The sequence below is a fragment of the Sceloporus occidentalis genome, unplaced genomic scaffold, assembly GCF_023333645.1.
Source record: "Sceloporus occidentalis isolate IW3139 unplaced genomic scaffold, rSceOcc1.0.p SCAF_1, whole genome shotgun sequence".
Lineage (NCBI taxonomy): Eukaryota > Metazoa > Chordata > Lepidosauria > Squamata > Phrynosomatidae > Sceloporus > Sceloporus occidentalis.
The window spans coordinates 176,952,357-176,975,913 of NW_028316981.1; the positions used below are offsets into that span (position 1 = coordinate 176,952,357).

A 23,557-nucleotide genomic window follows, 5' to 3' on the forward strand; every position below is an offset into this window, starting at 1 on the left:
AAAGTCAAACAGGGTCTTTTTTTCTATTTCAAGGGGAAAAATCTTCACAATTTTATTTACTTTCTCTCAACCGTGCTAAAATGTGATTAGGGATCTCTGTCTTGTCATTAAAAAAGGTAGCCATCATATCTGTGTCTTTGGGCAGCTGGGAAATGGTGAGGAAGTGCCAGAGTTTCTCCAGGAGGGAAGCTTTGCCTGCCTTGATCACAAAGGAACTGTCCCAGAAAGCAACAAGATGCTTGCAGCCCCGTAGATACTCATATTCCCATTACTTCAGGTATGTAACAGGTGGTGTAAAACTTCCCGTTGAAGGCCACTAGCTCTCATAGCTTCTGCAACTCTCCCAGACTCAGAGGTTTGTAAACTCGATCTCTGCTCGGAAATTACTGTAGACAAGCCCCATCCAGGACCCACCTACAACATAGAAGGTGATATCCTCATCAGATCTTTTCTTTCGGACAAAGGCTATGAAACCTAGAGGGGCGTGATTTTCCTTATCAACACAGAACTGGGCTTTGGCTTTCATCTTGGGAGGTACCTCCACTTCCTTTGTCAGGTATTCAGAAATAATCCGCATCACAGTCACAACCTGGTCATTGTCCTCAGTGTACAAAATAACGGGTTTTGTATCCATAAACGTGAAAGTACATGCTGAATGCATACCAAGCCCCCACATTCGGGTCCATATGATGCGGTCAGTGCTGTGAGGCTCCCAGAGCATGGCAAAAGTGTGAATTACTGGTACCTTCTTCCGGTTGACAAAGGTCTGCTCCTCCAAAATACAGGGGGTACAGTTCACTGCTGAAACATCACATGGCACCACAGACATGATTTCAATAGATGGAGGAGGATAGTCTCCAACCAGGGGACGGAAATAGCAAGTGATATCAGGATAGAACTTGGCTGCTACCAGCATGTTGTACACTCTGCATGTTCTGGATATGAAAAGTCCATTGTAAGCCTTGAAAGCTACATTATTGCCTTTCCAAAAGACCTCAAACTCCACATGTGGCTTGTCTGAGAATGAGACAGGTTGGATGGGAAAGTCTATTTCTGAAGGTATATCCATTGGAGCAAGGCACAGGCCTTTCCAATTTCTCAAATTAACTTGTCCTGAGGGCAGGCAGGAGATGTGAAATTTGCATGACTCAGCCTTTTCACTTACACCTTTAATGTTCACTTCTTCTCCATGGCCCACGCAGCTCCAGTACATGCCATTGTCCATCTGGAAAGCTACCCCTTCCTCCACATTCAAGTAGGCTTCAAGCTGGCCCAGGCCCTTGCGCAGCCCTCGTTCACTGGCCTATATGGAGAAGAAATGAAAGCTGTTTCTGGAGAATAAGCTAAGTCCCTATCTAAGTCAGCACAACCCTCATACCCTGCACTGTATTTTGGGGTCCGCATGTTTCATGTCTCATATCTGGAGGCAGCATGTTCTTGAGATGACCTCCCTATGCAACCTTGGCCCTGACATATGGAGATCACTACCAACCTTTATGTACCAGCCTCCAAGGAAATCAACGCATAGTCTTGGTCTCCAGTTGCTTATCCAAATTAGCACAACCCGCATACCCCGTGCTGTATTTTGGGGTCCCCATATTTCATCTTTCATATCTGGACATAGCATGTCCTTGAGAGAGCAATGACCTTTCAGGTACACTAGGTCAGCTTCCCAGGAGAAAAGGAGTGTGAACTGAGGCATGCGCATATCTAGATAATAAGTCAATAAAATCCATATGGGTGTACTAAGTGCTCCTTCCTTCCCCAAGTCATCTGCATTTCCTTTTGCAACTTGAGACAAAGGATCTCGTTGTACCCAAAGCAGTAAACCAATGTCTCTGCCTACTCCCTGTTGTGTTCCCAGTCAGACTTTCCTGTCCATCCATCATGTGGATATCCTGATCCAATTGCTGTTTTTGTCAACTGAAACCAATCAACCAGTCCGGAATCTCAGTCAATTCCTGGGAAAGGACATCTAGCCTTTGTTACCTGGCAAGATAGCCCACTGCTTGTAGCTAGATTTTAGGTATGAATCTCAGAAACCTGGCCTCTTCATACACAGCTGGCATACACTTCGGTACTCTGTGTATGGTCTGTGTCACCCTCAGACCCCCCAGTCTGAGCCACTCCAGCTGACAGGTAATTATTATGTGTGTGATTGCACTCTGCATTAAACCCTTTTAATTCACCCACATCTGGTGTCCTCTTTTGTTATTACTGGTATACACAGGTGCAAACAGTCCTAAAGGTTACCAAGCGTCTTTCAAAAGCTAATTTCCCTAGCAATTAAAATAATCCTGACATATTTGGTGGGGAACCTCCCAGCTTCACACCTTTCTTTGGGTAACACAAGAGATTATGACTGCCACAAATTCATCCAGAGATGTCTGGATCTCCCAATTTTAATTCGCTCTGACTAGTCTTGATGTAACGGTGCCCAAACCATAACTACTACCCTTACTTGTTCTATCTGGTGTGTCAGATGGATCAGGCATTCCCAGTAACCACTGTAATGGCTCATTTGGAATATACAATTAATGTGGCTGTATTTTTAGCTTTTTACCATGGGATTGACAGATGCCCCCAAAGCCCGCCTAAGCGCAGCAGGTGGCTAGCTCCTCCCCACCTCCTCTGGTTCCCCCCCCCACCTTCTCCTCCTCTTACCCTCCCAATTGTCACCACCACTCGTCCTCCTCCTCTTTAACCCCCCTACCGCCCCTGCTCTCCCTCCTCCTCTTCTTCCTCTTATCCCCATTGCAGCTTCTTACTCTTCCTCCTCCCTCTCCTTTTCCCCAGCCACCTCCGCCCTTCCTCCTCTTCCTCCTTTTCTTCCTCCTTCTCCTCTTTCCACTGCTGCCGCCTCCTCCTCCTCTTCCTCTGCCATCCCCCAGTATGGGCTTGCCCTCCACGAATGCTGAAATCCATGGATAGCAAGTCCGCGGATACAGAGGGCGGACTGTACTGAATAAACTTACCAGCACCCCAAAATCTGTGGATACTCAAGTCCCATTAAATATAATGACATAGCAAAATGGTGTCCTTTATAAAAAATGGAAAATCAAGGTTTGATATTTGAAATTTATACTCTTTTGGAACATTTTCCAACTGTGGATGCTTGAATTTGTGTATAAAAAATCCGTGTATAAGAAGGGCCGACTCTACTTGGATGGGAGACCACCAGGGAATATCAGGTATTGTAGGCCGTATTTCAGGAAGAGGATCTGGCAAAACCTGAGTTTCCTTGCCTGAGAAAACCCTATGGAATTCATAAGGTCACCATAAGCCAACTGATGATTTGAAGGCACAGGCACACATACACAGACCACAGTTACAAGCAATGTGCTTTTGGCCCCACAGTCTGAGTAACCTAATCTCCCTCAGATCCAAAGATCTTTGGACTTACCATTTTAAAAAGCTTCTGTGGGCCTCAGAACCAGCCACCATCAAGCTAGAAGAAAAATAAAAATGTCATGTTATGACACTAGTTTCCGCCAAGCCTTGAAGGGGAAACAGGATGGTCAGGTAGTAGGTTGTAGGCTAGCCCTGTCCCAGTGGTGAACCCCAAGTGCATTTGCTGGGATTCTGAAAACACCCGAAAGCCCAGTGCCCTACTTTTCATGAAGCCCCTAAGCAAAGAGGCAGCCCAGATGTTACATGTATTTCCATGACCCACCAAGGGAACCTGGATTAAGGGCCATGGCATAGCTTTCAACTATCCAATTTTGCCAGAGACAGTCCCAATTAATTCTCTGCTATACCACTTTTCAGCTGCTTTTAAAATGTTCCAGTTTCTCTCTCTTCCTCTTCTTTTGTCCTCAGCTTGCTTCAGTTGCTGCAGACCTCAGTTCAAAGTGCAATAGTAATTTTGTTGTTAGGTTCACTGCCCACGAATTGACCTCAACTCATGGTTAACCCAAGGATGAGACCTCTCTAAGACCCCCCCCCCCCCCCATCCTCCAGGCTCAGGCCCATAGCTTCTCGAACCAACTGGCATGTGGTCTCCCTCTCTTTCTGCTGCCTTCTACCTTTCCTAGAATTGTATTTTGTACTGGATCATGCTTTCTCATGATGTGGCCCAAGTATGACAACCTCAATTTAGTCATCTTGAGTTTCAAGGAGAGTTCGGGATTGATCTGTTCTAGAACCCATTTATTTGTCTTCTTGGCTGTCCTTGGTATTCTCAGCACTCTTTTCCAGCACCACATTCAAATGAATTTATTTTCTTTATCTAATTTGCACTGCTGCAGCATCTCCTAGCTTATCTGTTCTTCCTCAATAATAACTTTTGTCATGACCACATTCTGATGTTACTGTGTCCCAGTTTTCATCTGTGAAATACCTGAGAGCACGCAATGAAAATTTCCTTCATTTCTAGGACTGCAGTAACATAGTTTGTAGAAATACAGTTTAGGCATCCAAAGAAAAAGGGCAGGCAAATTTATCAAGGAATGCAAAGTAGGAAGTACAAGAATTCTAGAGGTGAACAATTTTCAGCTCCTCACTCGCTTCAACCCTAGAAATTTAGGGACTGAAGAAACACAGAATTCTTATAGCAATATTCACATGTTCTTGCATAGAAAAACAGTGTAAGTCCATTTCTGTAACTACAACCCTAAAAGGAAGACGTCCTAACTTTGAGCCCCAAGACTGAAAAGGGGATGCTAACTTTATTGCTACCAGCTCTCACTTGAGACCAAGTTGGAGAAGAGTAAAATTGACTATCAATATTTTGTCCTGTAAGTACTTTCTTACTTCAGGGCACCTCATATGTAGCACATAGCAACTGCCAAGCTAAAGAAGATGAAGAAGAGAGCAATTCAGGACAGAATGAGAAGTCTATCTGCTGTTTGCAATAAGGCCCAAGTGAGAAGGCAGCTCTTATTTTCCAAGATGAAAACGTGTGGAGACACATGGGGGAAATTAATGTGATACAGCAACTGGACCATGTCAAGAATTAAAATAAGGAGTCAGCCTTCCTACCACCCCCAACAGTGCCAAGGCTGTTATTTGAGTAACATGTAGCTCAAATTGAGGCTGTCATACTTTGGCCACTTCATGAGATGGCATGACTTGTTAGAAAAGACAATAATGCTAGGAAAGGTAGAAGATACTAGAAAGAGAGGAAGACTACATGCCAGGTGGATAGATTCAATCAGGGAGGTCATGGGCCTGAGACTACAGGACCTGACCAGAGCAGTGGAAGATAGAGGGGCTTGGAGATGTCGCATCCACCCATGAGTTGGGGCCCACTCAAGAGCAGTCAACAACAACAAAAGATTAAAATCACTCAGGAAACTTCACCCAAATGATGTTTGGCCCTTGGGAGACAACAGAAAAAGGGTAAGAGGGTCATGATTTGAACTGGAGGAAAAACAGCTGGAAAATGAAGTTACATGTTCACTGTGGGACTGAGGAGCAGAAGGTATCTCATGAGTAGAACTATGAAGAAAAATGGAGCCTACAACCTGAGAAAGGAATGAAGAAAAATGCCCTCTTCCAGAGAAGATACTCAAAGAAACACTGACCAAAGAAAATAAATTCTTTCATTGCCTGTAAACCCTCCATCACTTCATAAAAACACTCACCTCCAGCTTAACACAAGGACCAGCCCAGTGGCTGTGCAGCATTGCTGAGAAAGGAAAGAGGAACACTGGCCAAATCAGTATCTCAGGGATCTTTTATGCTTCCCATGTGGAGCTCTTCTTGAGTCAATCAGAGGCAAAGAGGTGCAGCTGTAGGCAGCTCAGTGCTACCAATGGAATGGGAATGAATGGTTGGTTCATAGGTTTAGGTGTTACTGTGAGATCATTGAAATGTAAGCATAGGGTGTTCCCACACTAGAAATTGCTTGCAGTGTAATACCATTGTTATCTGCTCCAAGGTCAAGGGAAAAGGCTTTTCTCATTTCTTTTATTGGAAACATCTATTCCAGGAGTGGAAATTGTGAAGTCTCCAGAATTTGTTAGACTGAAAGTCCCAGTAGCCTACACAGGCAATGGGGAAGAATACTGGGAACTGCAGTTTTCCATAACCACCTGGAGAGCAATACAACTTCAGGAGTTGGACTGGTTTTTGGTGGTCCCTTTGGCCTCCAGAAATCCCTATTGATGAACACACTAGGCCCTGGAGTCACCATAGTTGCCCAGTTCTACTTTCTATTTTGCATCAGGGCCACTGATGATTTGCAAGGGATCACTTCCAGTCAGGTACTGGAAATTTGCCTTTTAATCATGATCTCTGTTGATACAAGATTCCTCGGGGCCTATTCACACCACACAATTATAGCACTATGGTTCCTCTTTAACTACCATGGTAATATCCATGAAGTCCTGAGATTGGCACTTTAAAAAGAGATATTTAGAATTCTCTGCTGGAGAGTTCTACTGCCTCCTCAAACTACAGGTTCCAGGATTCCATAGGAGGTTGTAATGGCAATGAAAGAGGAACCATAGTGCTATCTTTGTGTAGTATGAACTAGGCTCCTGGACAACCTAGTTGTGATCCACTTGTCAGGGCATAAAGTTCCACTACTTTACTTAGGCAGAGGTTCAGGAGTGGCCATTTGGCTTGGAGTACTGAACAGAGCCAGTATAGTGTATAGTGGTATGAGTGTTGGACTATGACTCTGGAGACAAGTGTGTGGGTACCTGCTTGACCATGGAAATCCACTGGATGGTCTTGGGCAAGTCACATTCTCAGCCCCAGAAAGTCCTGTGATAAGATTGCCTTAAGTCAGAAATGTCTTGAAGACACACAGTAACAACAAATAGAACTCTACTCAGCTACCACCCCAAAATTGTTGCATTGGGAGGCAAAAACTATTGGGTGATACTGAATACCTTCTTTCAGAACACCAGGATAGCCTACAGCCCCAAGAAAATTCTAGACCTCCTTTACAATGGAAAGCAATGAGCTGTCCATGAGGGGCAATAGTCTTCTTGTCCTGCTGCTCCATGCTGACTGGTAGGGCTGACAAAGTGAAAACTAAAAAGGGCTTATGGACCTTTAACAGTTATATAGGGGTTGTTTCTTAGCTGGTTGCATGACAAGCAACAGCTGCTAAAATTCCTTCTACACAACCATTAAGGGGACAGGAGGCATCTTCATGTTTCCCTCTGGAAACCCTGGACTGGTTTTCAGAGGACTAATGACTGTGTATATAGCACCAAGATCAGTAGGCATTTAAACAAATTATTATCACACTTTGTAAGTAGTGATCTTGTTGGATTAAAGTTAGCTATTTACCTCCAAGATCTGTTGATTTGCAAGGCTTTCAGGTGAATAAAAGGAACACAAACCAGAAGGCACATTTTAAAAAACAAAAGGCTGAAATGTGCACAGCTGAAAATTACAGTGAAGTTTGCTTTGAGGAGGGAGGCAGGGAAATCATATAATTAGCAAAAATGCAAATTATAGGTAAAATTAGGTAAAACTTGTAAATTAGAAGAATTCCAGCTACCAATGCACACATTAAGAAAAGTGAGTTCAACACATTACCTACCAATATCCTTGTAGAGGAAAAAAAAGGATGGTAAGAAATGCAAGTGAAATTTGGAAGAATGTGACTAAATAGAGATTAGCAGTTTTCACATCCCTCTTTGCCACGCTGAACTTGATAAAATTTGGATCAAACCCAATTTATGCTGTCTGATTTTTGTTAACTTAATTGTCTCAAGTTGAACTTTCAGCAGTATTAATAAAGTTAGTACTGACAGCTCACCCAGGGAGATATGAACATACAGAAGGCAGAAAAGGCAAAAGAATTGTAGGTGGTGAGGTGAATGAAAAATTCAAAATGCTGCTCATTACTTATAATGCGCTATATGGCTTAGGGTCCAGACTATCTGAAAGATTGTATCTCCCCATATGAACCTGCTAAAGCCCTGAGATCTTCAGGAGAAGGCTTTCTCTGGGTCCCATCAGCGGCTCACAGAAAGCCTTTTCAGTAGCTGCTCCCATCCTCTTAAAGCCCTTCCATTGGAGGCTAGACTGGCCCCGTCCCTGTTTTTCTTTCTCCAGCAGCCAAATACATTTTTATTCAAGCAGGTTTTTCATATATAATCATGCCAGGGTGGCTTTTATATGGAGTGTGTGCTCTAGATATGTTTTTAAACTTTTGTATATTTTAATGTCATTTTAGACTGTTTTTAGCCAGTTATTTTTAATTTTTTTTAATTTCAAACTCTTTTAAACTGATTCTATCTGTGACACTCCTTGGGTTCCTTTCTGGTAGAAAGGTGGCATCAAAATGAAACAAATAAAAACAAATAAAAATGGGGCTTTCAAAAACTCAAGACACCTGTTCCCTTCTCCCCCAAGCTCAGGAAAAAGACAAAGGGGAAGGAGGAATAAAATCATTGGTGGCTCTAGTTCTTTCTGCTAATGGTTTTAGTTTAAACATAGATATAACAATATTTTTCCCCACTCATTTCTAATGTGAATGAAATTTAATTAAATTTTTAGCTTATTAAAGATTTACCAAATGCATTAAATCTGTTCTCCTAATATGTCTCTTTCCAAGCAAAAGTGCAGCTGAGCAAGTGTTGTTTCAACCTGTGTGTATATGTACGTATTCATGCACCATCCAAAAAGTTCAAGGCATTTGCCCCTCCCCCCAAAAAAACAACCTCCTTGAACTGTAATGGGGCACCCCCGATTAGACACAAGAATTTCCATTCCATTAGTGTTTGATCAAAATTCGTGTATGAAAACAAAACAGATGTACCCTTGCCCTGACCCTCCCGTAAACTTTCCAGAACAATTAAAGTCAAGTTATTTTTCCAAAAAAGTCAACATTTTATTTACTTTCTCTCAACTGTGCTGAAAAGTGAGGAGGGATTTCCCTCTTGCCATAAAAAGGTAGCCATCATATTTGTGTCTTCAGGCACCTGGGAAGTGCTGAGGAAGTATTAAAGATGCTCCAGGAGGGAAGTTTCATCTGGGACAAGGGGAATGTCCCAGAAAGCAATAGCACCAATAAAGGACCACACAGGGATGGTGTAGAAGATGTTTGCAGCCCCATAGATGCTCATAGTCCCATTATTTCAGGTATGCATCAACTGATGTACAACTTCCCTTTGAAGGTCACCAGCTCCCATAGCATCTGTAGCTCTGCCAAACTCAAAGGTCTGTAAACTCCACCTCCAATCGAAAGTTATTAAAGACAAGCCCCTTCCAAGACCCTCCCACAACATGAAAGGTAAAACTCTGGTCAGGTCTCGTTTTTCGGACAATGGCTAGGAAACCCAAAGGAGCAAAATTGTGCTTATCGACACAAAATTGGGCCTTGGCTTTCTTCTTGGGAGGTACCACCACTTCTTGATGTAGGGGTCTAGAAATTATCCTCACTGCTGTGATTAACTGCTCATTGTTCGGAGTATAGAAAATCATAGCTTTTGTATCTAAAACCTTGAAAGTGCATGAAGAATACAAACCAAGCCCCCACATACGGGTCCAGATGATGCGATCAATGCTGAGAGTCTCCCAATTCATGGTGAAATTGTGGGTTACTGGAATGTCCCTCCAATTGTTGTAGGTCTGCTCTTTCAAAATAAAGGGAGTACAACTCAGGTCTGAAACATCGTATGGCACTACTCCAAGTATTTCGATAGTAGGGGGAAGAACATCTCCAATCACAGGTCGGAAATAACTGGTCTCATCAGGATAGAACCTGGATGCTGTCAGTGTGTTACGCTGGTTGCGCCTTCTGGCCAAGAAAAGCCCATTAAAGGCCTTGAAAGTTACCTTGTCATCTTTGTAGAAGACATCATACTCCTCATTTTCATTGTTTTCAAAGGGGACAGGCTGGATAGGAAAGTATACTTCTGAAGGTACATCCATTGCAGCAAGGCACTGGCCTTTCCAGTTTCTCATCCCAATCTTTCCCGAGGGCAGACAGATGACGTGAAATTTGCAAGCCTCAATCTTTTCAGTCATACCCTCAATGCACGATACTCTGCTGTGGTTCACACAACCCCAGTACATGCCATTGTCCATCTGGAAAGCTACCCCTTCCTCCGCATCCAAGTAGGCTTCAAGTTGGCCCAGGCCCTTTTTGGGCCCTACTCTGACAGCCTGAATGGAAACAAAATGAAGCTCATTTCAGGATAATAACCTGAGTCCCTTTTGTGGGTTGCCCATGACCTCCCTGTGCCTCCTCAGCCCCATGTCTGACGATTGCTTTCAAATTTTACATAGTACCTCTATCCTTCCTACACACACATTACACTCACAAAAGGTCTTATTGGATAAGATAAGCCAGGAGAGTGTGACTGCCATCAGTTCACCCAGGGAGCTCTGGACCTCCTACTTTTATATGAGTCTTCCCAATCCTATTTCATGCCCAGCATCCATTACAACCTAATATCATTTCTGCAAGACTGTGCAATACAGTCAATTCCAGCTCTTTCCCCTGGGATCACCCTTGAATGTCCTTGAATCATACACAGTCCTAGAGCAACAAGAGAGCACTCTGCACATGGTCCATTGCCATTACCACCAGGTGTGTCAAGTGCTCACTCATTCTTATATAATAATTAACGTCATCCAAGTTCAAGGTACTTAATTATGCATGCTAGGAACCCTCTGGTCAGTTAAGGGCTTCTTGATAAAGCAAAAACTGACCTTTCCCTGGCCCAAAATAAGTAAATAAATGGTGAAAGTTCCCAGAGAAGTGGCAATTCAGCCTTTTAACTAGACTGTAGCCAACCTATCTGCATTGCACCCACTTTTCAAAACCAGAAGAGGGATTTCCTGACACTTCATACATTTTTGCTAGTCTACAAGGCTCTTTGGTGGGTCTCAAGGGGATTAAATTAGTCTGCAACCCACCAGAGTGAAAAGAGTTGAAGTCCATTGTGCTGAACATCAGATCAACCTATTAAAGGTAGATGGTAACAAGAAGCTGGGTGAGTGAGTAGGTCTCAGACCAAAAGAGCTTTGGACTTACCATTTTAAAAAGCTTCTGCGGGCCTCAGTACCAGCCACTGTCAAACCTTGGGGAGAAACAGGATGGGTTAGAATCTATTTAGATAATAGGTTATAGCCTATCACAATAGTGCAGCCCAAGTGGCCAAGAGATGCATTTTCTTAACTCTGGACTCTTAAACCCTTTGTTTTCCTTTGTTATTATTGAATTGTTATGATATTATTATTATTATTATTATTATTATTATTTACTATGTATTGCTATGTTATATTGTTTTATTATTTTCATGTTTATTGTTATTGTTTTGTATTATCCCCACTGTTGAAAACTGACCGGATTTCCAGTGACTGGGTGGGTTATAAAAAATAAAAATCCTATTAAACCATCACCACTGAAGCAACCTGGATCAAGGACCATAGCAACACCTCCAACTGTCCAGTTTTTGTCAGGGACAGTCCTGATTCATCCTTGTCATTCCACTTTTTCAGTTGCTTTTAAGACATCCCAGTTTTCTCTCTTCTTTCCACTTTCCTCCTTTGACCTCAGCTTACTTTAGGTATTGCAAAATGAGTCCAAAACGCTTAGCTAGCTTGCATTCAGTTAGACACACTCTTGCCCTTCTCTGGCAAAAGCAAACTGTTGCAATGACTCCTGTCTTGTGTGTTCTTCCTCATTAATAACTTTTGTCATCTTGACCATGCTCTAACATTGCTTGGCCACACATACCCCAGTTTTCATCTGTAAATGTCAGAGGATATGCTCTAAGTCTGTGGCAGAGCATGTGTTTAGCAGCAGGAAGTCTGTCTCAGATTCATTCTATGGTTGAAGGCATCAATAGCTAGTGCCAGCAAAGAATGGGCAACCTTTGCTTGGTAGTCAAAGATGACTCAGGCAATGCCAATGCTCCACTGTGATGCCATTTCCTCTCCCTAGTCACTGTTTTGTTCATGGGTTGTTGTTTTCCCCCCTGTTCTTTTTTCTTTGCACTCCACTTCATTGCTTGGCTTTAAGCAACAGCAAGGACTGACAGCTGCTGGCTTGCAGAAGCTATGGGACCCAAGTTTGCTGTTGTTGTTGTTGTGTGCCTTCAGGTGGTTTCTGATTTACAGCAACACTAAGGCAACCCTATTTCTGGGGCTAACAGTACGTAATTCACCTCTAGGTCACCCAGTGCTTTTCTATGGCTGAACAGGGAATTGAACCCTGATCTTCAGAGTCATAGCACTCAAACCACTACACCACACCACACCAAGTAGTGTCTCTCAAATACCCAATAGGTTATAAATTCAAGTTTCACAGACATGCTAGTTCCTTTTGATTTTGGTCAGTGGGTTCTTCTCTGACCCCCAAAACACAACACCCCAAAAGTTCTTGTTATTTATTAATGGGGTTTATTTTCCACCTTTCTCCCCAAACTGGAATCAAGGCAGCTTCCAATAATTTTAAAAAGATAGAACTAAAACATTCACCCTTTTCGTTGAGGCTGCTGCAGTTTTGAGTTAATTTGAGGTTGCACAGACCAGCAAGATTGACAATAGATTCTGACAACAAGAAAGAGGAATCAACTGCCAAGTGACAAATAAAGCAATAAAGCAAAACACACCTTCCAGAGATGTTACACAAAGGAACACTGACCAAAGAAAACGAACTTCTTTCATGGCTTGTAAATCCTCCATCACTTAATGAAAAAACTCACCTCCAGCTTAGCACAAGGGCCACCCAGTGGCTGTGCAGCCTTGCAAAAAGTGGGAAGAAGAAAAATGGTCAAACCAGCATTTAAGGGACCTTTTATGCCTCCCATGTGGAGGTCTTCTTGAGTCAATTAGAGGCAAAGAGACACAGCTGATTCCATCTGAAGGCAGCTCAGTGCTTCCCATTGAGTGGGAAGGAATGATTGGGTCAGAGAGTTCAGTGTTATTGTGTGGTCAATGAAGTGCAAGCACCTCAAGGAAATCTTCGCTTGAGATTTGATCTACTCCTCTATGCTGTCCTTTTGCCAACAAGCAAATACATTTTTGTTTAAACATGTGTTGGGACATGGGAGAAGGTCTTCTAAGTCATGGCACCCCAACTTTAGAATGCCCGCCCCTTGGAGGCCCAACTGCCCCAACACTCACATCGTTTTGGTGCCAAGTAAAAACTTGGCTGTTCATCAGAGCTTTTGAGCTCCATTAATTCATCTCAAATTGATGTACAGAGTTTTAAAATCTTTTTAGTCGGTTTGAATTTGTTATTCAATGTTATTTGTAAGCTGCCCTGAGATCTTTTTGATATAGATTGTTCTAGTCATTGTTGTTGTTGTGTGCTTTCAAATCATTTCCAACTCATGGTGACCCTATCACAGGGTTTTCTTGGCAAGATTTGTTCAGAGGGGGTTTATTTCTGCCTTCCTTTGGGGCTGAGGGAGTGTGACAGGCCTCCCATTGTTTTCTATGGCTGTTATCACACAAAAAATACTTCCGGTCCAATCACTCCCAATCCAATGCCATCCCAAACCCAATCATGCATATTCACGTTAATTTGCAAGAGATTATCACACATAATTGCTATCCTTTGGGGCCGATCCTAAGTCAATCCAAAAATGGATAAATTCGGTGAACTGGCGAATTCACAAATCTTATTCCAATGTGAATTCGCAGCCAATCCGATGTGGTGTTGGTGTGGAATGCAAGTTTGCATTGGGCCTGGTATCCCCACATATCCCATGGTGCAGCACATAGGCTGCGGCTCTCTCCCAAATGGGTGACAGCCATCCTTCACTTCGCTTGTCTTCTCTTCGATTTCTTCCTGAAGGGAAGGCAAACAAAGGGAAGGCTGGCTGTCACCTGAGAGCCACGGCCTATGCAGCCGAGAGAGAACTCTGGGATATATTGGCAGCGGCTCTCTCCCAGATGGGCGACCTTCCCTTCCCTTCCCTTCCTGCTTGGCAAAGAACTGAAGGGGAAGGGAAGCGAAGCGAAGGCGGCTGTCACTCATTTGGGAGAGTGAGGCCGATGCTTCCCTCTGGGATGCATTGGCGGCATTCTCCCAAATGGGCAACCTTCCCTTCCCCTTCTGTTCCTTGCCGGAAAGAGAGGGCTCTCTGCCTGGTAAGGCATAGAAGGGGAGGGGAAGTGAAGGGAAGGTTGCTTGTTTGGGAGAATGCCACCGATGTATCCCAGAGGGAACTCTGGGAAGCATCAGCCTCACTCTCCCAAATGGGTGACAGTTGACCTTCCCTTCGCTTGTCTTCCCTTCCCTTCCTGTAAGGCAGTACTTCTCAAATAGTGGGGCGTGCCCTCCAGGGGGGGCGCGAGGCTCCGTAAAGGGGGGCTCGTTTGACCTCGGCAAATACTGTCATATTGGATTTCTAGACCCGTAAAGGGGCGCGCGAAATGTTTTCTTCTTCCTAGGGGGGGCATGACAGAAAATAATTGAGAAGCACTGCTGTAAGGGAAGACAAACAAAGGGAAGGGAGCCATGGCCAATCATCCCTCTCGGGTGACAGCCAGCCTTCCTTTCGTTTGTCTTCCCTTCAGTTTCTTCCTGAAGGAAAGACAAACAAAGGGAAGTTCGGCCATTTGGGAGAGAACTGTGGCCTATTAAAGGGGGGGGGGAGTTATATGTGCATGCATATGTATGTGTGCACACAAATATGTGCGTGTGTGCGTGTGTGTGCTTCCACGTGTCCATACATATATGACATATATGGATGGAGAAGAAGAAACGTGAAGCAATCATTCACATGAAGCTAGCTTTCACTTGAAACAGGAAGTGGCCCCCTTCTTCACCCTGGAAGTGTACAGGTTCACGAATGTGTTCAAAGCCCCACTGAGCATATGCAAGGGTGCCAATTCGAATTGTCGAATCCGCATGGTATGTACTGGTGTGATAACTTATTTTGCAGTCACTCTGCTTTGCCTTTGGAATGACCACAATTTCGCTCTTCACCTGTGATAATTAATCACATGAATTGGCTTACTTTCAAGGTCAGTCTACTTTCCCTTTCCTTCAGGATGGCAGTACATTTCCCTCATGTGATAAAGGGCTATGACCAAGCAGGCATTTAAAACCTGGTAGCCAGAGCCATCGTCCAATACTCAAACCATTACACCATGCTGGCTTTCTTTGCTATAGAATAGTGTAGAAATACCATCACCACCACCATCCCCATCACCCTATTCCTATAGCCTACTCCTCCAGTCCTCCTGTGATCTCCAGGCACAGATATAGTCAAGGCATTTTTCACAAAAACAAGTCATAATTTTATTTACATTTTCTCAGGGTGAAAAGTGCTAAAAAGGTAGCCTTCATGGGTTTGTTTTTTAACCTATCAGGCACCTGACAGGTGGCAAGGATGTGGCAATAATCCCCCTGGAGGATGGAGCTGCTTCCCAGCTGCCAAGGTCCTTTGACAAGGTGACCTTTCATCTCCTGGGATACAACTTCCCTTAGAAGGCCCCCAGTTCCAAAGCTCTGTGTAACTGTCCATGCCTCAAAATATTCTAAGGTAGGTCTTAATGTGTAAGTTGAAATAGATAGGGCCCCTCCAGGTCCCAAATACAGAATGTGAAGTTATATCCCCCCTAGGCGTTGCCTTTATGATGCGGGCATAGAAAGGCAGAGAAGCTTCATCTTGTTTATTGACACAGAGATAAGCTTGGGCCGTACTCCCGGGGGGCATGATAACTTCATCCGATAAGATCCTTCTAATACGCCTTTTCACAACCACAGTCCTCCTGTTGTCCTTAGTGTACACCACAGGGAATCTCATACCCAACAGACTGAAGCTAAAGGAAAAGGGCTGTCCAAACCCCCACAGTGTTTCCCAGATGGTTTCAAAAATGCACCGAGCCCGAAACGTCATGACAAAAGTGTGTACTATTGTTATGTTCCTCCTGTTGGTGTAAGACATCATCTTCAGTATATAGAAAGGGCAAATAATTTGGGAAAAATCATATGGCATGACACTAACTATTTGGATAGTAGGGGGAGCAGTATCTCCAATCTCAGGCCAAAAATAGCAGGTGTCATCGGGATGGAGCTTGGCTGCTTCTATTGTGTTGAACTGTGTTCTGGCCAGGAAGAGACCATTAAGGGCCCGGAAAGCAACTTTATTCCCTATGTACAACACTTCAAAATATACAGTTACATCTAGAGGTGTCCCTTGTGCATAAAAAACAGGCTGAATGGGGGTAGGCCGGGGGTCTCTAACCACTTCTGCTAGGGCAAGGTACATGCCTCTCCTGTCTGTCAGTATCACCATTGCTGGGTGCACATAGGAAGCATAAAATTTGGTTGTCCACTTTTTTTCAGGTGTGCCTTCAATGGATGGCAGCTGGTTCCTAACCACAGAGTTCCAGTACATTCCATTGTCCATTTGGAAAGCTACTCCTTCCTGCCTGTCAATGTAGGCTTCAAGCTGGCCCAGGCCCCTCGTGACCTCCACAAAGTTGTCCTGAAATGGGAATAGAAGCAAGTTTATTTCAGGTGGATAATGCAACTCCATGTTTTACTATTCCTCATAGTTCAGCCTCTTTCCTCATATGACATAACAGGTATGTATCACTACTTCTCCCTGAAGGGGGATATGTGGTTTCTGCACACATTTTATCTTTTCAACAACCTTATGAGTTAGGACAGGACAGGACAGGACAGGACAGGGTGAATGTTCCAAAGTCTCTAGGTCAATCAAAATTGAATTTGAACCTGGCCCTGTCCTGTTGTAAACCATTGTTCACTAGAGTGGATTTATTACCACATTTCTTAACTGTAATGAAGTTCTAATCAATGGGTATTGGACCTGACAGGTCTTGAATATATTAAGTTTACCTTCCTGGAAGGTCAGCTTTTTACTCTTGAGACAAGGTTGTTGCTGCAGGATCCATTGCTGCAAGAGCAGTGGCTCTACTATCAGCTTTACAGCTGCTCTGGCTTGTATGCAAATTCTCTTGATGCTCAATAATAATAATAATAATAATAATAACAAAATAATAATAAAATTTTTATTTATATCCCGCGCCTTTGAGGTCAATCGGGGTGGCTAACAATAATAAAATACAATACAATATATACAAAAACTTCCCTCCCCCCCTTAAAAAGTTATTAAATCAATTATAATTAAAACCAACAAATTAAACAACATAACACATACACACCATTACAAAACAGACAAAAACAAAACAGCAAACTGTGGCAGCAATCCACTCAAATTTCCAGAGAGGACCTTAGGGACTCTCATGAGAAGAGGGTTCTTGAGGGTGGGATTATCTATCCAGGAAAGGCCTGCCGGAAGAGATCCGTCTTGACAGCCTTTTTAAAGCTGTCTAAAGATGTCAGTTGACGGATCTCGTCCAGCAGGTCGTTCCACAATCTGGGGCCGACAACAGAAAACGCCCTCTGGGAGGTAGCTGAAAGCCTAGATCTTTGAGGCTGCAGCAAATTCCTCCCAGAGGACCGGAGTGTGCGGGGAGGATTATATGGGAGGAGGCGGTCCCTGAAATAGTTTGGACCCAAGCCATTTAGGGCTTTAAAGGTGATAACCAACACCTTGTACTGGGCCCGGAAACTAATAGGCAGCCAGTGGAGGGACTTTAATACCGGAGTAATATGGTCCCTCCTCGATGTTCCTGACACTACTCTGGCCGCCATATTCTGCACTAATTGCAGTTTCCGAATCAAGCACAAGGGTAGCCCCATGTAGAGCGCATTACAGAAATCTAGACGTGAGGTTACCAGCACGTGTACAATAGTCTCGAGATCCCTTACTTCCAGAAAAGGGAGCAGTTGGCGTATCAGCCGAAGCTGATAACAGGCGCTCTTGACTGTCGCATTTACCTGATTTGTCATCAGGAGCGACGAGTCAAGGAGCACCCCCAGACTGCGAACACAGTCACTGGAGGAGAGTGTGACCCCATCCAGGACTGGGGATTGCAACCCAATTCTTGGTTTCGGGGCTGCTACCATGAGCACCTCCGTCTTGTCCGCATTCAGTTTCAATCTGTTTTTCCTCATCCAGCCCATTACTGCCCGAAGACATTCATTGAGAGAAGAGATGCCATCAGAATTCAAGGCCGACGAACAAGACATGGAGAAATAGATCTGGGTGTCATCAGCGTACTGATAACACCCAGCTCCATAACTCCGAATAATCTCACCCAGCGGCTTCATATAGATGTTAAATAACATCGGGGACAGTATAGCACCCTGTGGAACCCCACAGGTGAGCTCCCTTTTACTGGAGCAGCTGTCCCCAAGCAGCACCCTCTGGGACCTGCCTGAGAGGAAGGACCGGAACCACTGCAATGCAGTGCCTCCGATACCTAACCCCCTCAGGCGGTCCAAGAGGATGCCATGATCTATTGTGTCGAAAGCCTCCGAGAGGTCTAGGTTATGGAAATGAAACCCAACACCTCGATGGCTTCCAGAACATCTGCAGGTAGAGGGTCTGTAAAACCAACAGTCCCTTTAGTAATGCAGTGCCCCCCCCTCCAAGATTCAGGAATTGAACACTCTGTACATACCCCATAGTACTACTACCAGCTCCTGCAAGAAATCTATATGCAGAGATGCCAACCCATGGTCCTATGTAAGCTTACTTAAAAATAAGCTTCAGCCATGTTCATGTAAACATGGTTAGAATTAATGTCTCAGGAAAATACTTATGTCAGTGAAATTATTCAGCTGTTAAGAAATAATACTGCAACTGGTGGTGGTGGCAAACACTTGTTGGAGGACAAGAGGGAAGACAACACAGCTAGGATGTGGATGGTTTTTTGATTCATGCTTATCCAGGACACAGTACAATGTCTTCTGTCTTTCATCACACTAGCAGCCTACTAATCATAACTGCAACCAACAATGTCTAACCCCAAGGGCCAAGCTGCATGTTGTTCACAAGGGTTTCTCACCAGTTCTTCTCCTGGCTGTTCTCACACAGCTTTCCAGATGAATATGGGGAGACCCTTATCACTTGCCACATCTCTGCACTTCTATGAAGTGAAGCAGACCACCCTGAAGGAGTGGCTCTGAGTCGCCCCTTTGAGCGCTGGATCGGGGCCATGGCAAATGCACACCACGCCCAAGCCCAGCGTTTTTCCACTTCATTTTGGCCTGGAAAGAGGATGCCCTTGGTGCCATGGTGGCACTTTTCAATGCTCCTTTTGGTATGCTGTGTGTGAATGTCATGCCAAAGGAGTGCTGCAACACCACCCGCTGTGCAGTCAGTCAGGCAGCATCATGCCATCATTGAGGTGGCATCAGGGTGTGCGTCGTCCAAACACCACACCCTCACACCGCCCTGATGCTGGTGTTTACTGCTGGTCTGTACAGCCTCCAAGGCACACTAAGAGTTTCAAATATATTTTGGAGAGGACAAATCAGATAGGAAGCACTGGCAGACAGGGAAAGGAGTAAGCACCTCTCTTATTACCCTTAGAGTCTCTGTTCTCAGCCAGACCCTCCAAAATATGCTTCCAAAGCTAAAGCACACAATTACAAGTCATGTGAAGACTGGCTGCACTGAACCCTCTCCATCTAGGGTTGCCAGATTGAAAACTATTGAGCAGTGCTACCCAAATGGTGGTGTGGAATGCAAGCTTTGGTGGATCCCCTCCTCCTCCCAAACTTTTTGTGTGTAAAATTTACACATGCTTTGAGTTAAATATTGAATTTACATAAACCTAGTCTAATCTGAATGATATTTCCCTATAAAATGTTGAAATATGAATATACATGAATGTGTGAATGAAAATTTGCACATTTAATAAACAAAATACTGTATTCATTTACCATATTGACTAGTGTGTGTGTGTGTGTGTGACATTACATACAGATGTAAAAGGGTGGGGCGTCCCAAGGATTAAAAGAAAATTGAGTAGCACTGCTGTACTCCTGCACCTTTAATGGTTTTCTGGAAGAGTAATGTCAGGCAACCAGACAATAAGCAAGACCACAGAACTATTAAAGGCACAGGAATCATCTCCATTTTTTCCCTCTAGCAATTCCACTTCCAATTCTACCTCCATAGAACCAGACAGCCATGAGCTTACCATTTTAAAATGTTTCTGTGAGTTTCGCAGCTGAAGAGGCTAAAAGAGGAAGAAACAGGTCATGTTACTCTGGTACATGGTCCAAAGTACACAAAGCACATAGAAACATTGGTAACACTAAGGGGCACAGGGGGTTCAGACCGCACCAGTTGACTCCAGGAGGGAGGGGGAAACCATTGCTCCTCAGACACCTACTTTTAGGCAGAAATGGGCTGCGGCAATCATCTGCTTCCTTTTAAACTGCTTTAAAAGATGATGGGTGTAGGGTGAAGCTCAGTGGAAGAAAAAAGTGGCCCAGAATTATTTAAAATTCAAATGTCAAAATTTTAATTAAAAAAAAAATAAAATTTTCATTAAAAAAATAAATAAATAATTTTTAAATTTTCTTTAAAAACATCACATTTTAACCAAATCTTCACTATGAATACTGTACATATGTAAATTCATTTCGGGTGTGGTTATGATATTTTAATTTAAAGCTATAATTTTAATTTTGCTAGTTTTTTATGTCAGAACTATTAGCATTATACTCAGTGGTATATGAAAATTATGATTTACAAGTAATGTTAGTGCAAAAAAGCATTGCTAAGGATTTTGTATGGAGGAAGTCAATGGAGGACAGTGACACCATGAGTTACCGCACCAGGTGACACCAAACCTAGGAATGCCACTGCACAGAAAAGCAGAGCTAGCTTGCTATATCATCCAAAACGTTGCAAAGCTTTGTGGGGCTTCCTAGAGCAACGGAGGCCTCATTTGTCCATTGTATATGGAATATTTGAGGAAAAGAAATACATGTCTTCATGACTTTTCTACTGAGGGACCCTTGCTCATGGACCACAGACACAGCAAATACTTTGCATACTGTAGAAACACTTAACATCAGCCCACAATGGAAAGGTTCAGGAGCTAATTTCTCCTAGCTCATGTGTTCTTCATCAATAATAACTTTTGCCCACATTTTGCCCATCTCACACACACCACTTACCGCCTTATATACCGTGCCATACAGAATCCTTAGTAATGTTTTTTGTACTAATTTACTCATAAATCTTAATTCCCGTATATCACTGAATGTAATACCAACAGTTGTGACATAAACAACTAGTAAAATTAAAATTATACCATTAAATGTATTTACTTGTATAGTTTCACATGGTTAAAGTGAAAATTTGGTAAGATGTGGTGTTTTTAGAGAATTTTTAAAAATATATATATATTTAATTTGTTTTTAATTTTTATTTTTAATTTGCATTTTTTTCCCAACCAGGGGCCTCTCCTTTCTTCTCCCACTGAGCCTTGCCCCACTCTCACCATCTTTTCCACTGAGCTCCAGCATTTTAAAGAGATGCAGGCAAATTCCAGAGCCCGTTTCTACCAAAAGGCAAATATTTGGGGGGCAGTGATGATACACTCCTTTAGAGTGTCACCTGGTGTGGTCCATACCCCTCACATATCCCTAATAATATCCCTGACCATCACTAGCATTGTGTACATTTTAAAAAATCCAACTTTATCCAGGGAAATGTGGAAGTGGCAATGATCAAGATTACAGCAAGGAAAGTGGAAGATCCACTTACTCTTCCATTTATTGAGAGGTGGAAAAAATCTCAAGGGCCCTATCATACTACACTACTATTGTAGTGTAACTGCCATGGTTTCATCTAATGGAATCTGGAGATTTCTCATTTGGTTAGAAGCACCGGCAGAGTTCCCAGGCTGGGAATTCTGAATGCCCCTCCCTAAACTGCAAACCCCAGAATTCCACAGGATACAGCCATGGCATCTGAGACAGAATCACAACACTATAGTTAAATGCTGGGGAAGGGTCCTCCTTCACAACATACTGAAGAGAAATCAAGTCAGATGCACTCTGAACAAGCCAAGGGAACCATCTACCAGAAATACAGCAGACAAGGTGGATGCCTCTGTGTGGGTGCATCTACACTGTAGAAATAATGGAGTTTGACACTATCTTAGCTGCCAAGGCTCCATCCTACAGAATCCTGGGGTTTGTAATTTTGTGAGGCAGCAGCACTCCTTGGCAGAGAAGGATAAAAACCTTGTAAAACTACACTTTCTATAGGATGGCTACAACACTAAGTGGTGTCAAACTGCATTATTTCTACAGTTTAGAAGATGCACCCTTGATAAATCCATCCCTATGTTCATGAGCAGAGAAGCTTACTAAATTCAGAAGACAGGATGCAGTCTTCAACAGATTGACTATGGAGCAGGTTCCACTAAACTCACTTCTCTGACCTGAGATGCTTAGGAAGATGCTGTAGGTCTCCTTGAACCAAAGTGAGTGCATTCAGATAAGAGTACATTTTAAAGAAGAAGAAACAAACACATCAGAGTAACATAGTAGAAAGCACCTATCCCTAACACATGCTAAAGAAGGAAAAGCACATCTTCAAAAGTCCAAGAACTGCACCAGCTCCATGACTTCATAAGAATACTCACCTACCAAACAGCTGACGTCAAAGGCCAGGCCAAGGCAGAGCACTCCCTTGCAGAAGGAAAAGAGGAGGAATGCCTTTTTTGAGCATCCTTTAAGAGATCATGTGTTACTCAAAGGCAAAGAGAGCACAGCTGACTGCAACTGAAGAAGAAGTGTCAGTTCAAAGGAGAACACAAAGGAATCAATACTGTTTAAAGGACAATAAAAGACAGGGTGGGTTCTCTTTCCTGTGGCAATGTAAAGCTATTGTATTTTCTTTAAGGAAAAGTCTCATCTAATTAGTTTTCCTAGAGGTGACTATCAAATAACAATTGCTTTCCAACTTGATGGGTTGAACCAGTAAGTGGTGCCAGTCCTGACAGCATTGCAGCTGTTTCCTCACTCCATTCCACGCACAGTGGCATGATGTGTTCCACCTTTGGTATTAAAGCTATCCCGCTAGAACAGTGGTTCCCAATCTTTAGTCCTCCACTTGTTTTGGACTTCAGATCCCAGAAGTCCCAGCCAACATGGCCAACAGGAATTGTGAGTGCTAGAGTCTAAAACATCTGAACGAGCAAAAGTTGGGAACCCCTGCTCTAGGAAATATCTAGCATACTGTTCTAGAGCAGCCCAAGTCCTGGTCTTCATTTGTCACCTGTTGGCAAAGACGGCCTGGAGGTGGTTTCTTAATTCCTTTCATCTCTGTGTGTTTAGGGATGTTGGAACATAGGGTTGAGAACCATGCTGCCTTCTAGTTGTTGTTAGATTGCACCTCATAGCAGTCCTAACCAGTGTAGCCAATGATGGGGGGGATGCTGAGAGTTGCAGTCCAACATCATGTGGAAGGCCTCATAATTCCTTTCCCTAGTCTTGCGGCTAGCTGAACCAGTGCAAGGAACAACCTATCACCCTTCACTTCCTGCCCTGCACTAGTGGGCAATGTGCAGCCCTCCAGATTTTGTCCCATCCCACCTAATCAGAAAAATCACTAGTTCAGAATGCTGGGTGTTGTAGTCCACCAACATCTGGATGACCACACCTGTGGTAGTGACATGAAAGCACATTGGAAAAAAAGATTGGTTGGGCTACTTGGAGTGGCTTTCTGTTCTATGGCAATTTCCATCTTGGGACTTTATCACATCAGCCTGCTGTCTT

The 23,557-nt window shown here is 43.5% G+C and overlaps 3 protein-coding genes across 3 annotated transcripts; all 3 read right to left on the bottom strand.

Annotated features, from left to right (window-relative positions):
* Window positions 1-349: 349 nt before the first annotated feature.
* Window positions 350-6,955, bottom strand: LOC149322804 (uncharacterized). The gene is made up of 3 exons (XM_089532357.1): window positions 6,898-6,955; window positions 5,586-5,629; window positions 350-1,303 (listed from the first exon to the last, which is right to left on the bottom strand). The coding sequence occupies exons 1-3, from the start codon at window positions 6,953-6,955 to the stop codon at window positions 350-352; spliced, it is 1,056 nt and encodes a 351-aa protein (XP_089388483.1).
* Window positions 6,956-9,120: 2,165 nt separating this feature from the next.
* LOC149322805 (uncharacterized) lies at window positions 9,121-10,522 on the bottom strand. Its single transcript, XM_089532484.1, has 2 exons — window positions 10,496-10,522; window positions 9,121-10,074 (listed from the first exon to the last, which is right to left on the bottom strand). The coding sequence occupies exons 1-2, from the start codon at window positions 10,520-10,522 to the stop codon at window positions 9,121-9,123; spliced, it is 981 nt and encodes a 326-aa protein (XP_089388610.1).
* Window positions 10,523-15,401: 4,879 nt separating this feature from the next.
* On the bottom strand, window positions 15,402-16,415 carry LOC149322806 (uncharacterized). The gene has a single exon (XM_089532620.1). The coding sequence runs from the start codon at window positions 16,413-16,415 to the stop codon at window positions 15,402-15,404; it is 1,014 nt and encodes a 337-aa protein (XP_089388746.1).
* Window positions 16,416-23,557: the final 7,142 nt, after the last annotated feature.

What these genes read in the sequence shown, in the direction of transcription:
- LOC149322805 (XM_089532484.1), bottom strand. Translation starts at nt 10,522, where the DNA reads ATGAGTGAGCACTTGACACACCTGGTG. An exon ending in AGCACTTGACACACCTGGTG is followed by an intron (nt 10,075 to 10,495) that starts GTAATGGCAATG and finishes GTTTCCATTCAG; the next exon opens with GCTGTCAGAGTAGGGCCCAA.
- LOC149322806 (XM_089532620.1), bottom strand. Translation starts at nt 16,415, where the DNA reads ATGGAGTTGCATTATCCACCTGAAATAAACTTGCTTCTATTCCCATTT.
- LOC149322804 (XM_089532357.1), bottom strand. Translation starts at nt 6,955, where the DNA reads ATGGAGCAGCAGGACAAGAAGACTATTGCCCCTCATGGACAGCTCATT. An exon ending in ACAGCTCATTGCTTTCCATT is followed by an intron (nt 5,630 to 6,897) that starts GTAAAGGAGGTC and finishes TTCCTTTCTCAG; the next exon opens with CAATGCTGCACAGCCACTGG. An exon ending in GTCCTTGTGTTAAGCTGGAG is followed by an intron (nt 1,304 to 5,585) that starts GTGAGTGTTTTT and finishes TTCTCCATATAG; the next exon opens with GCCAGTGAACGAGGGCTGCG.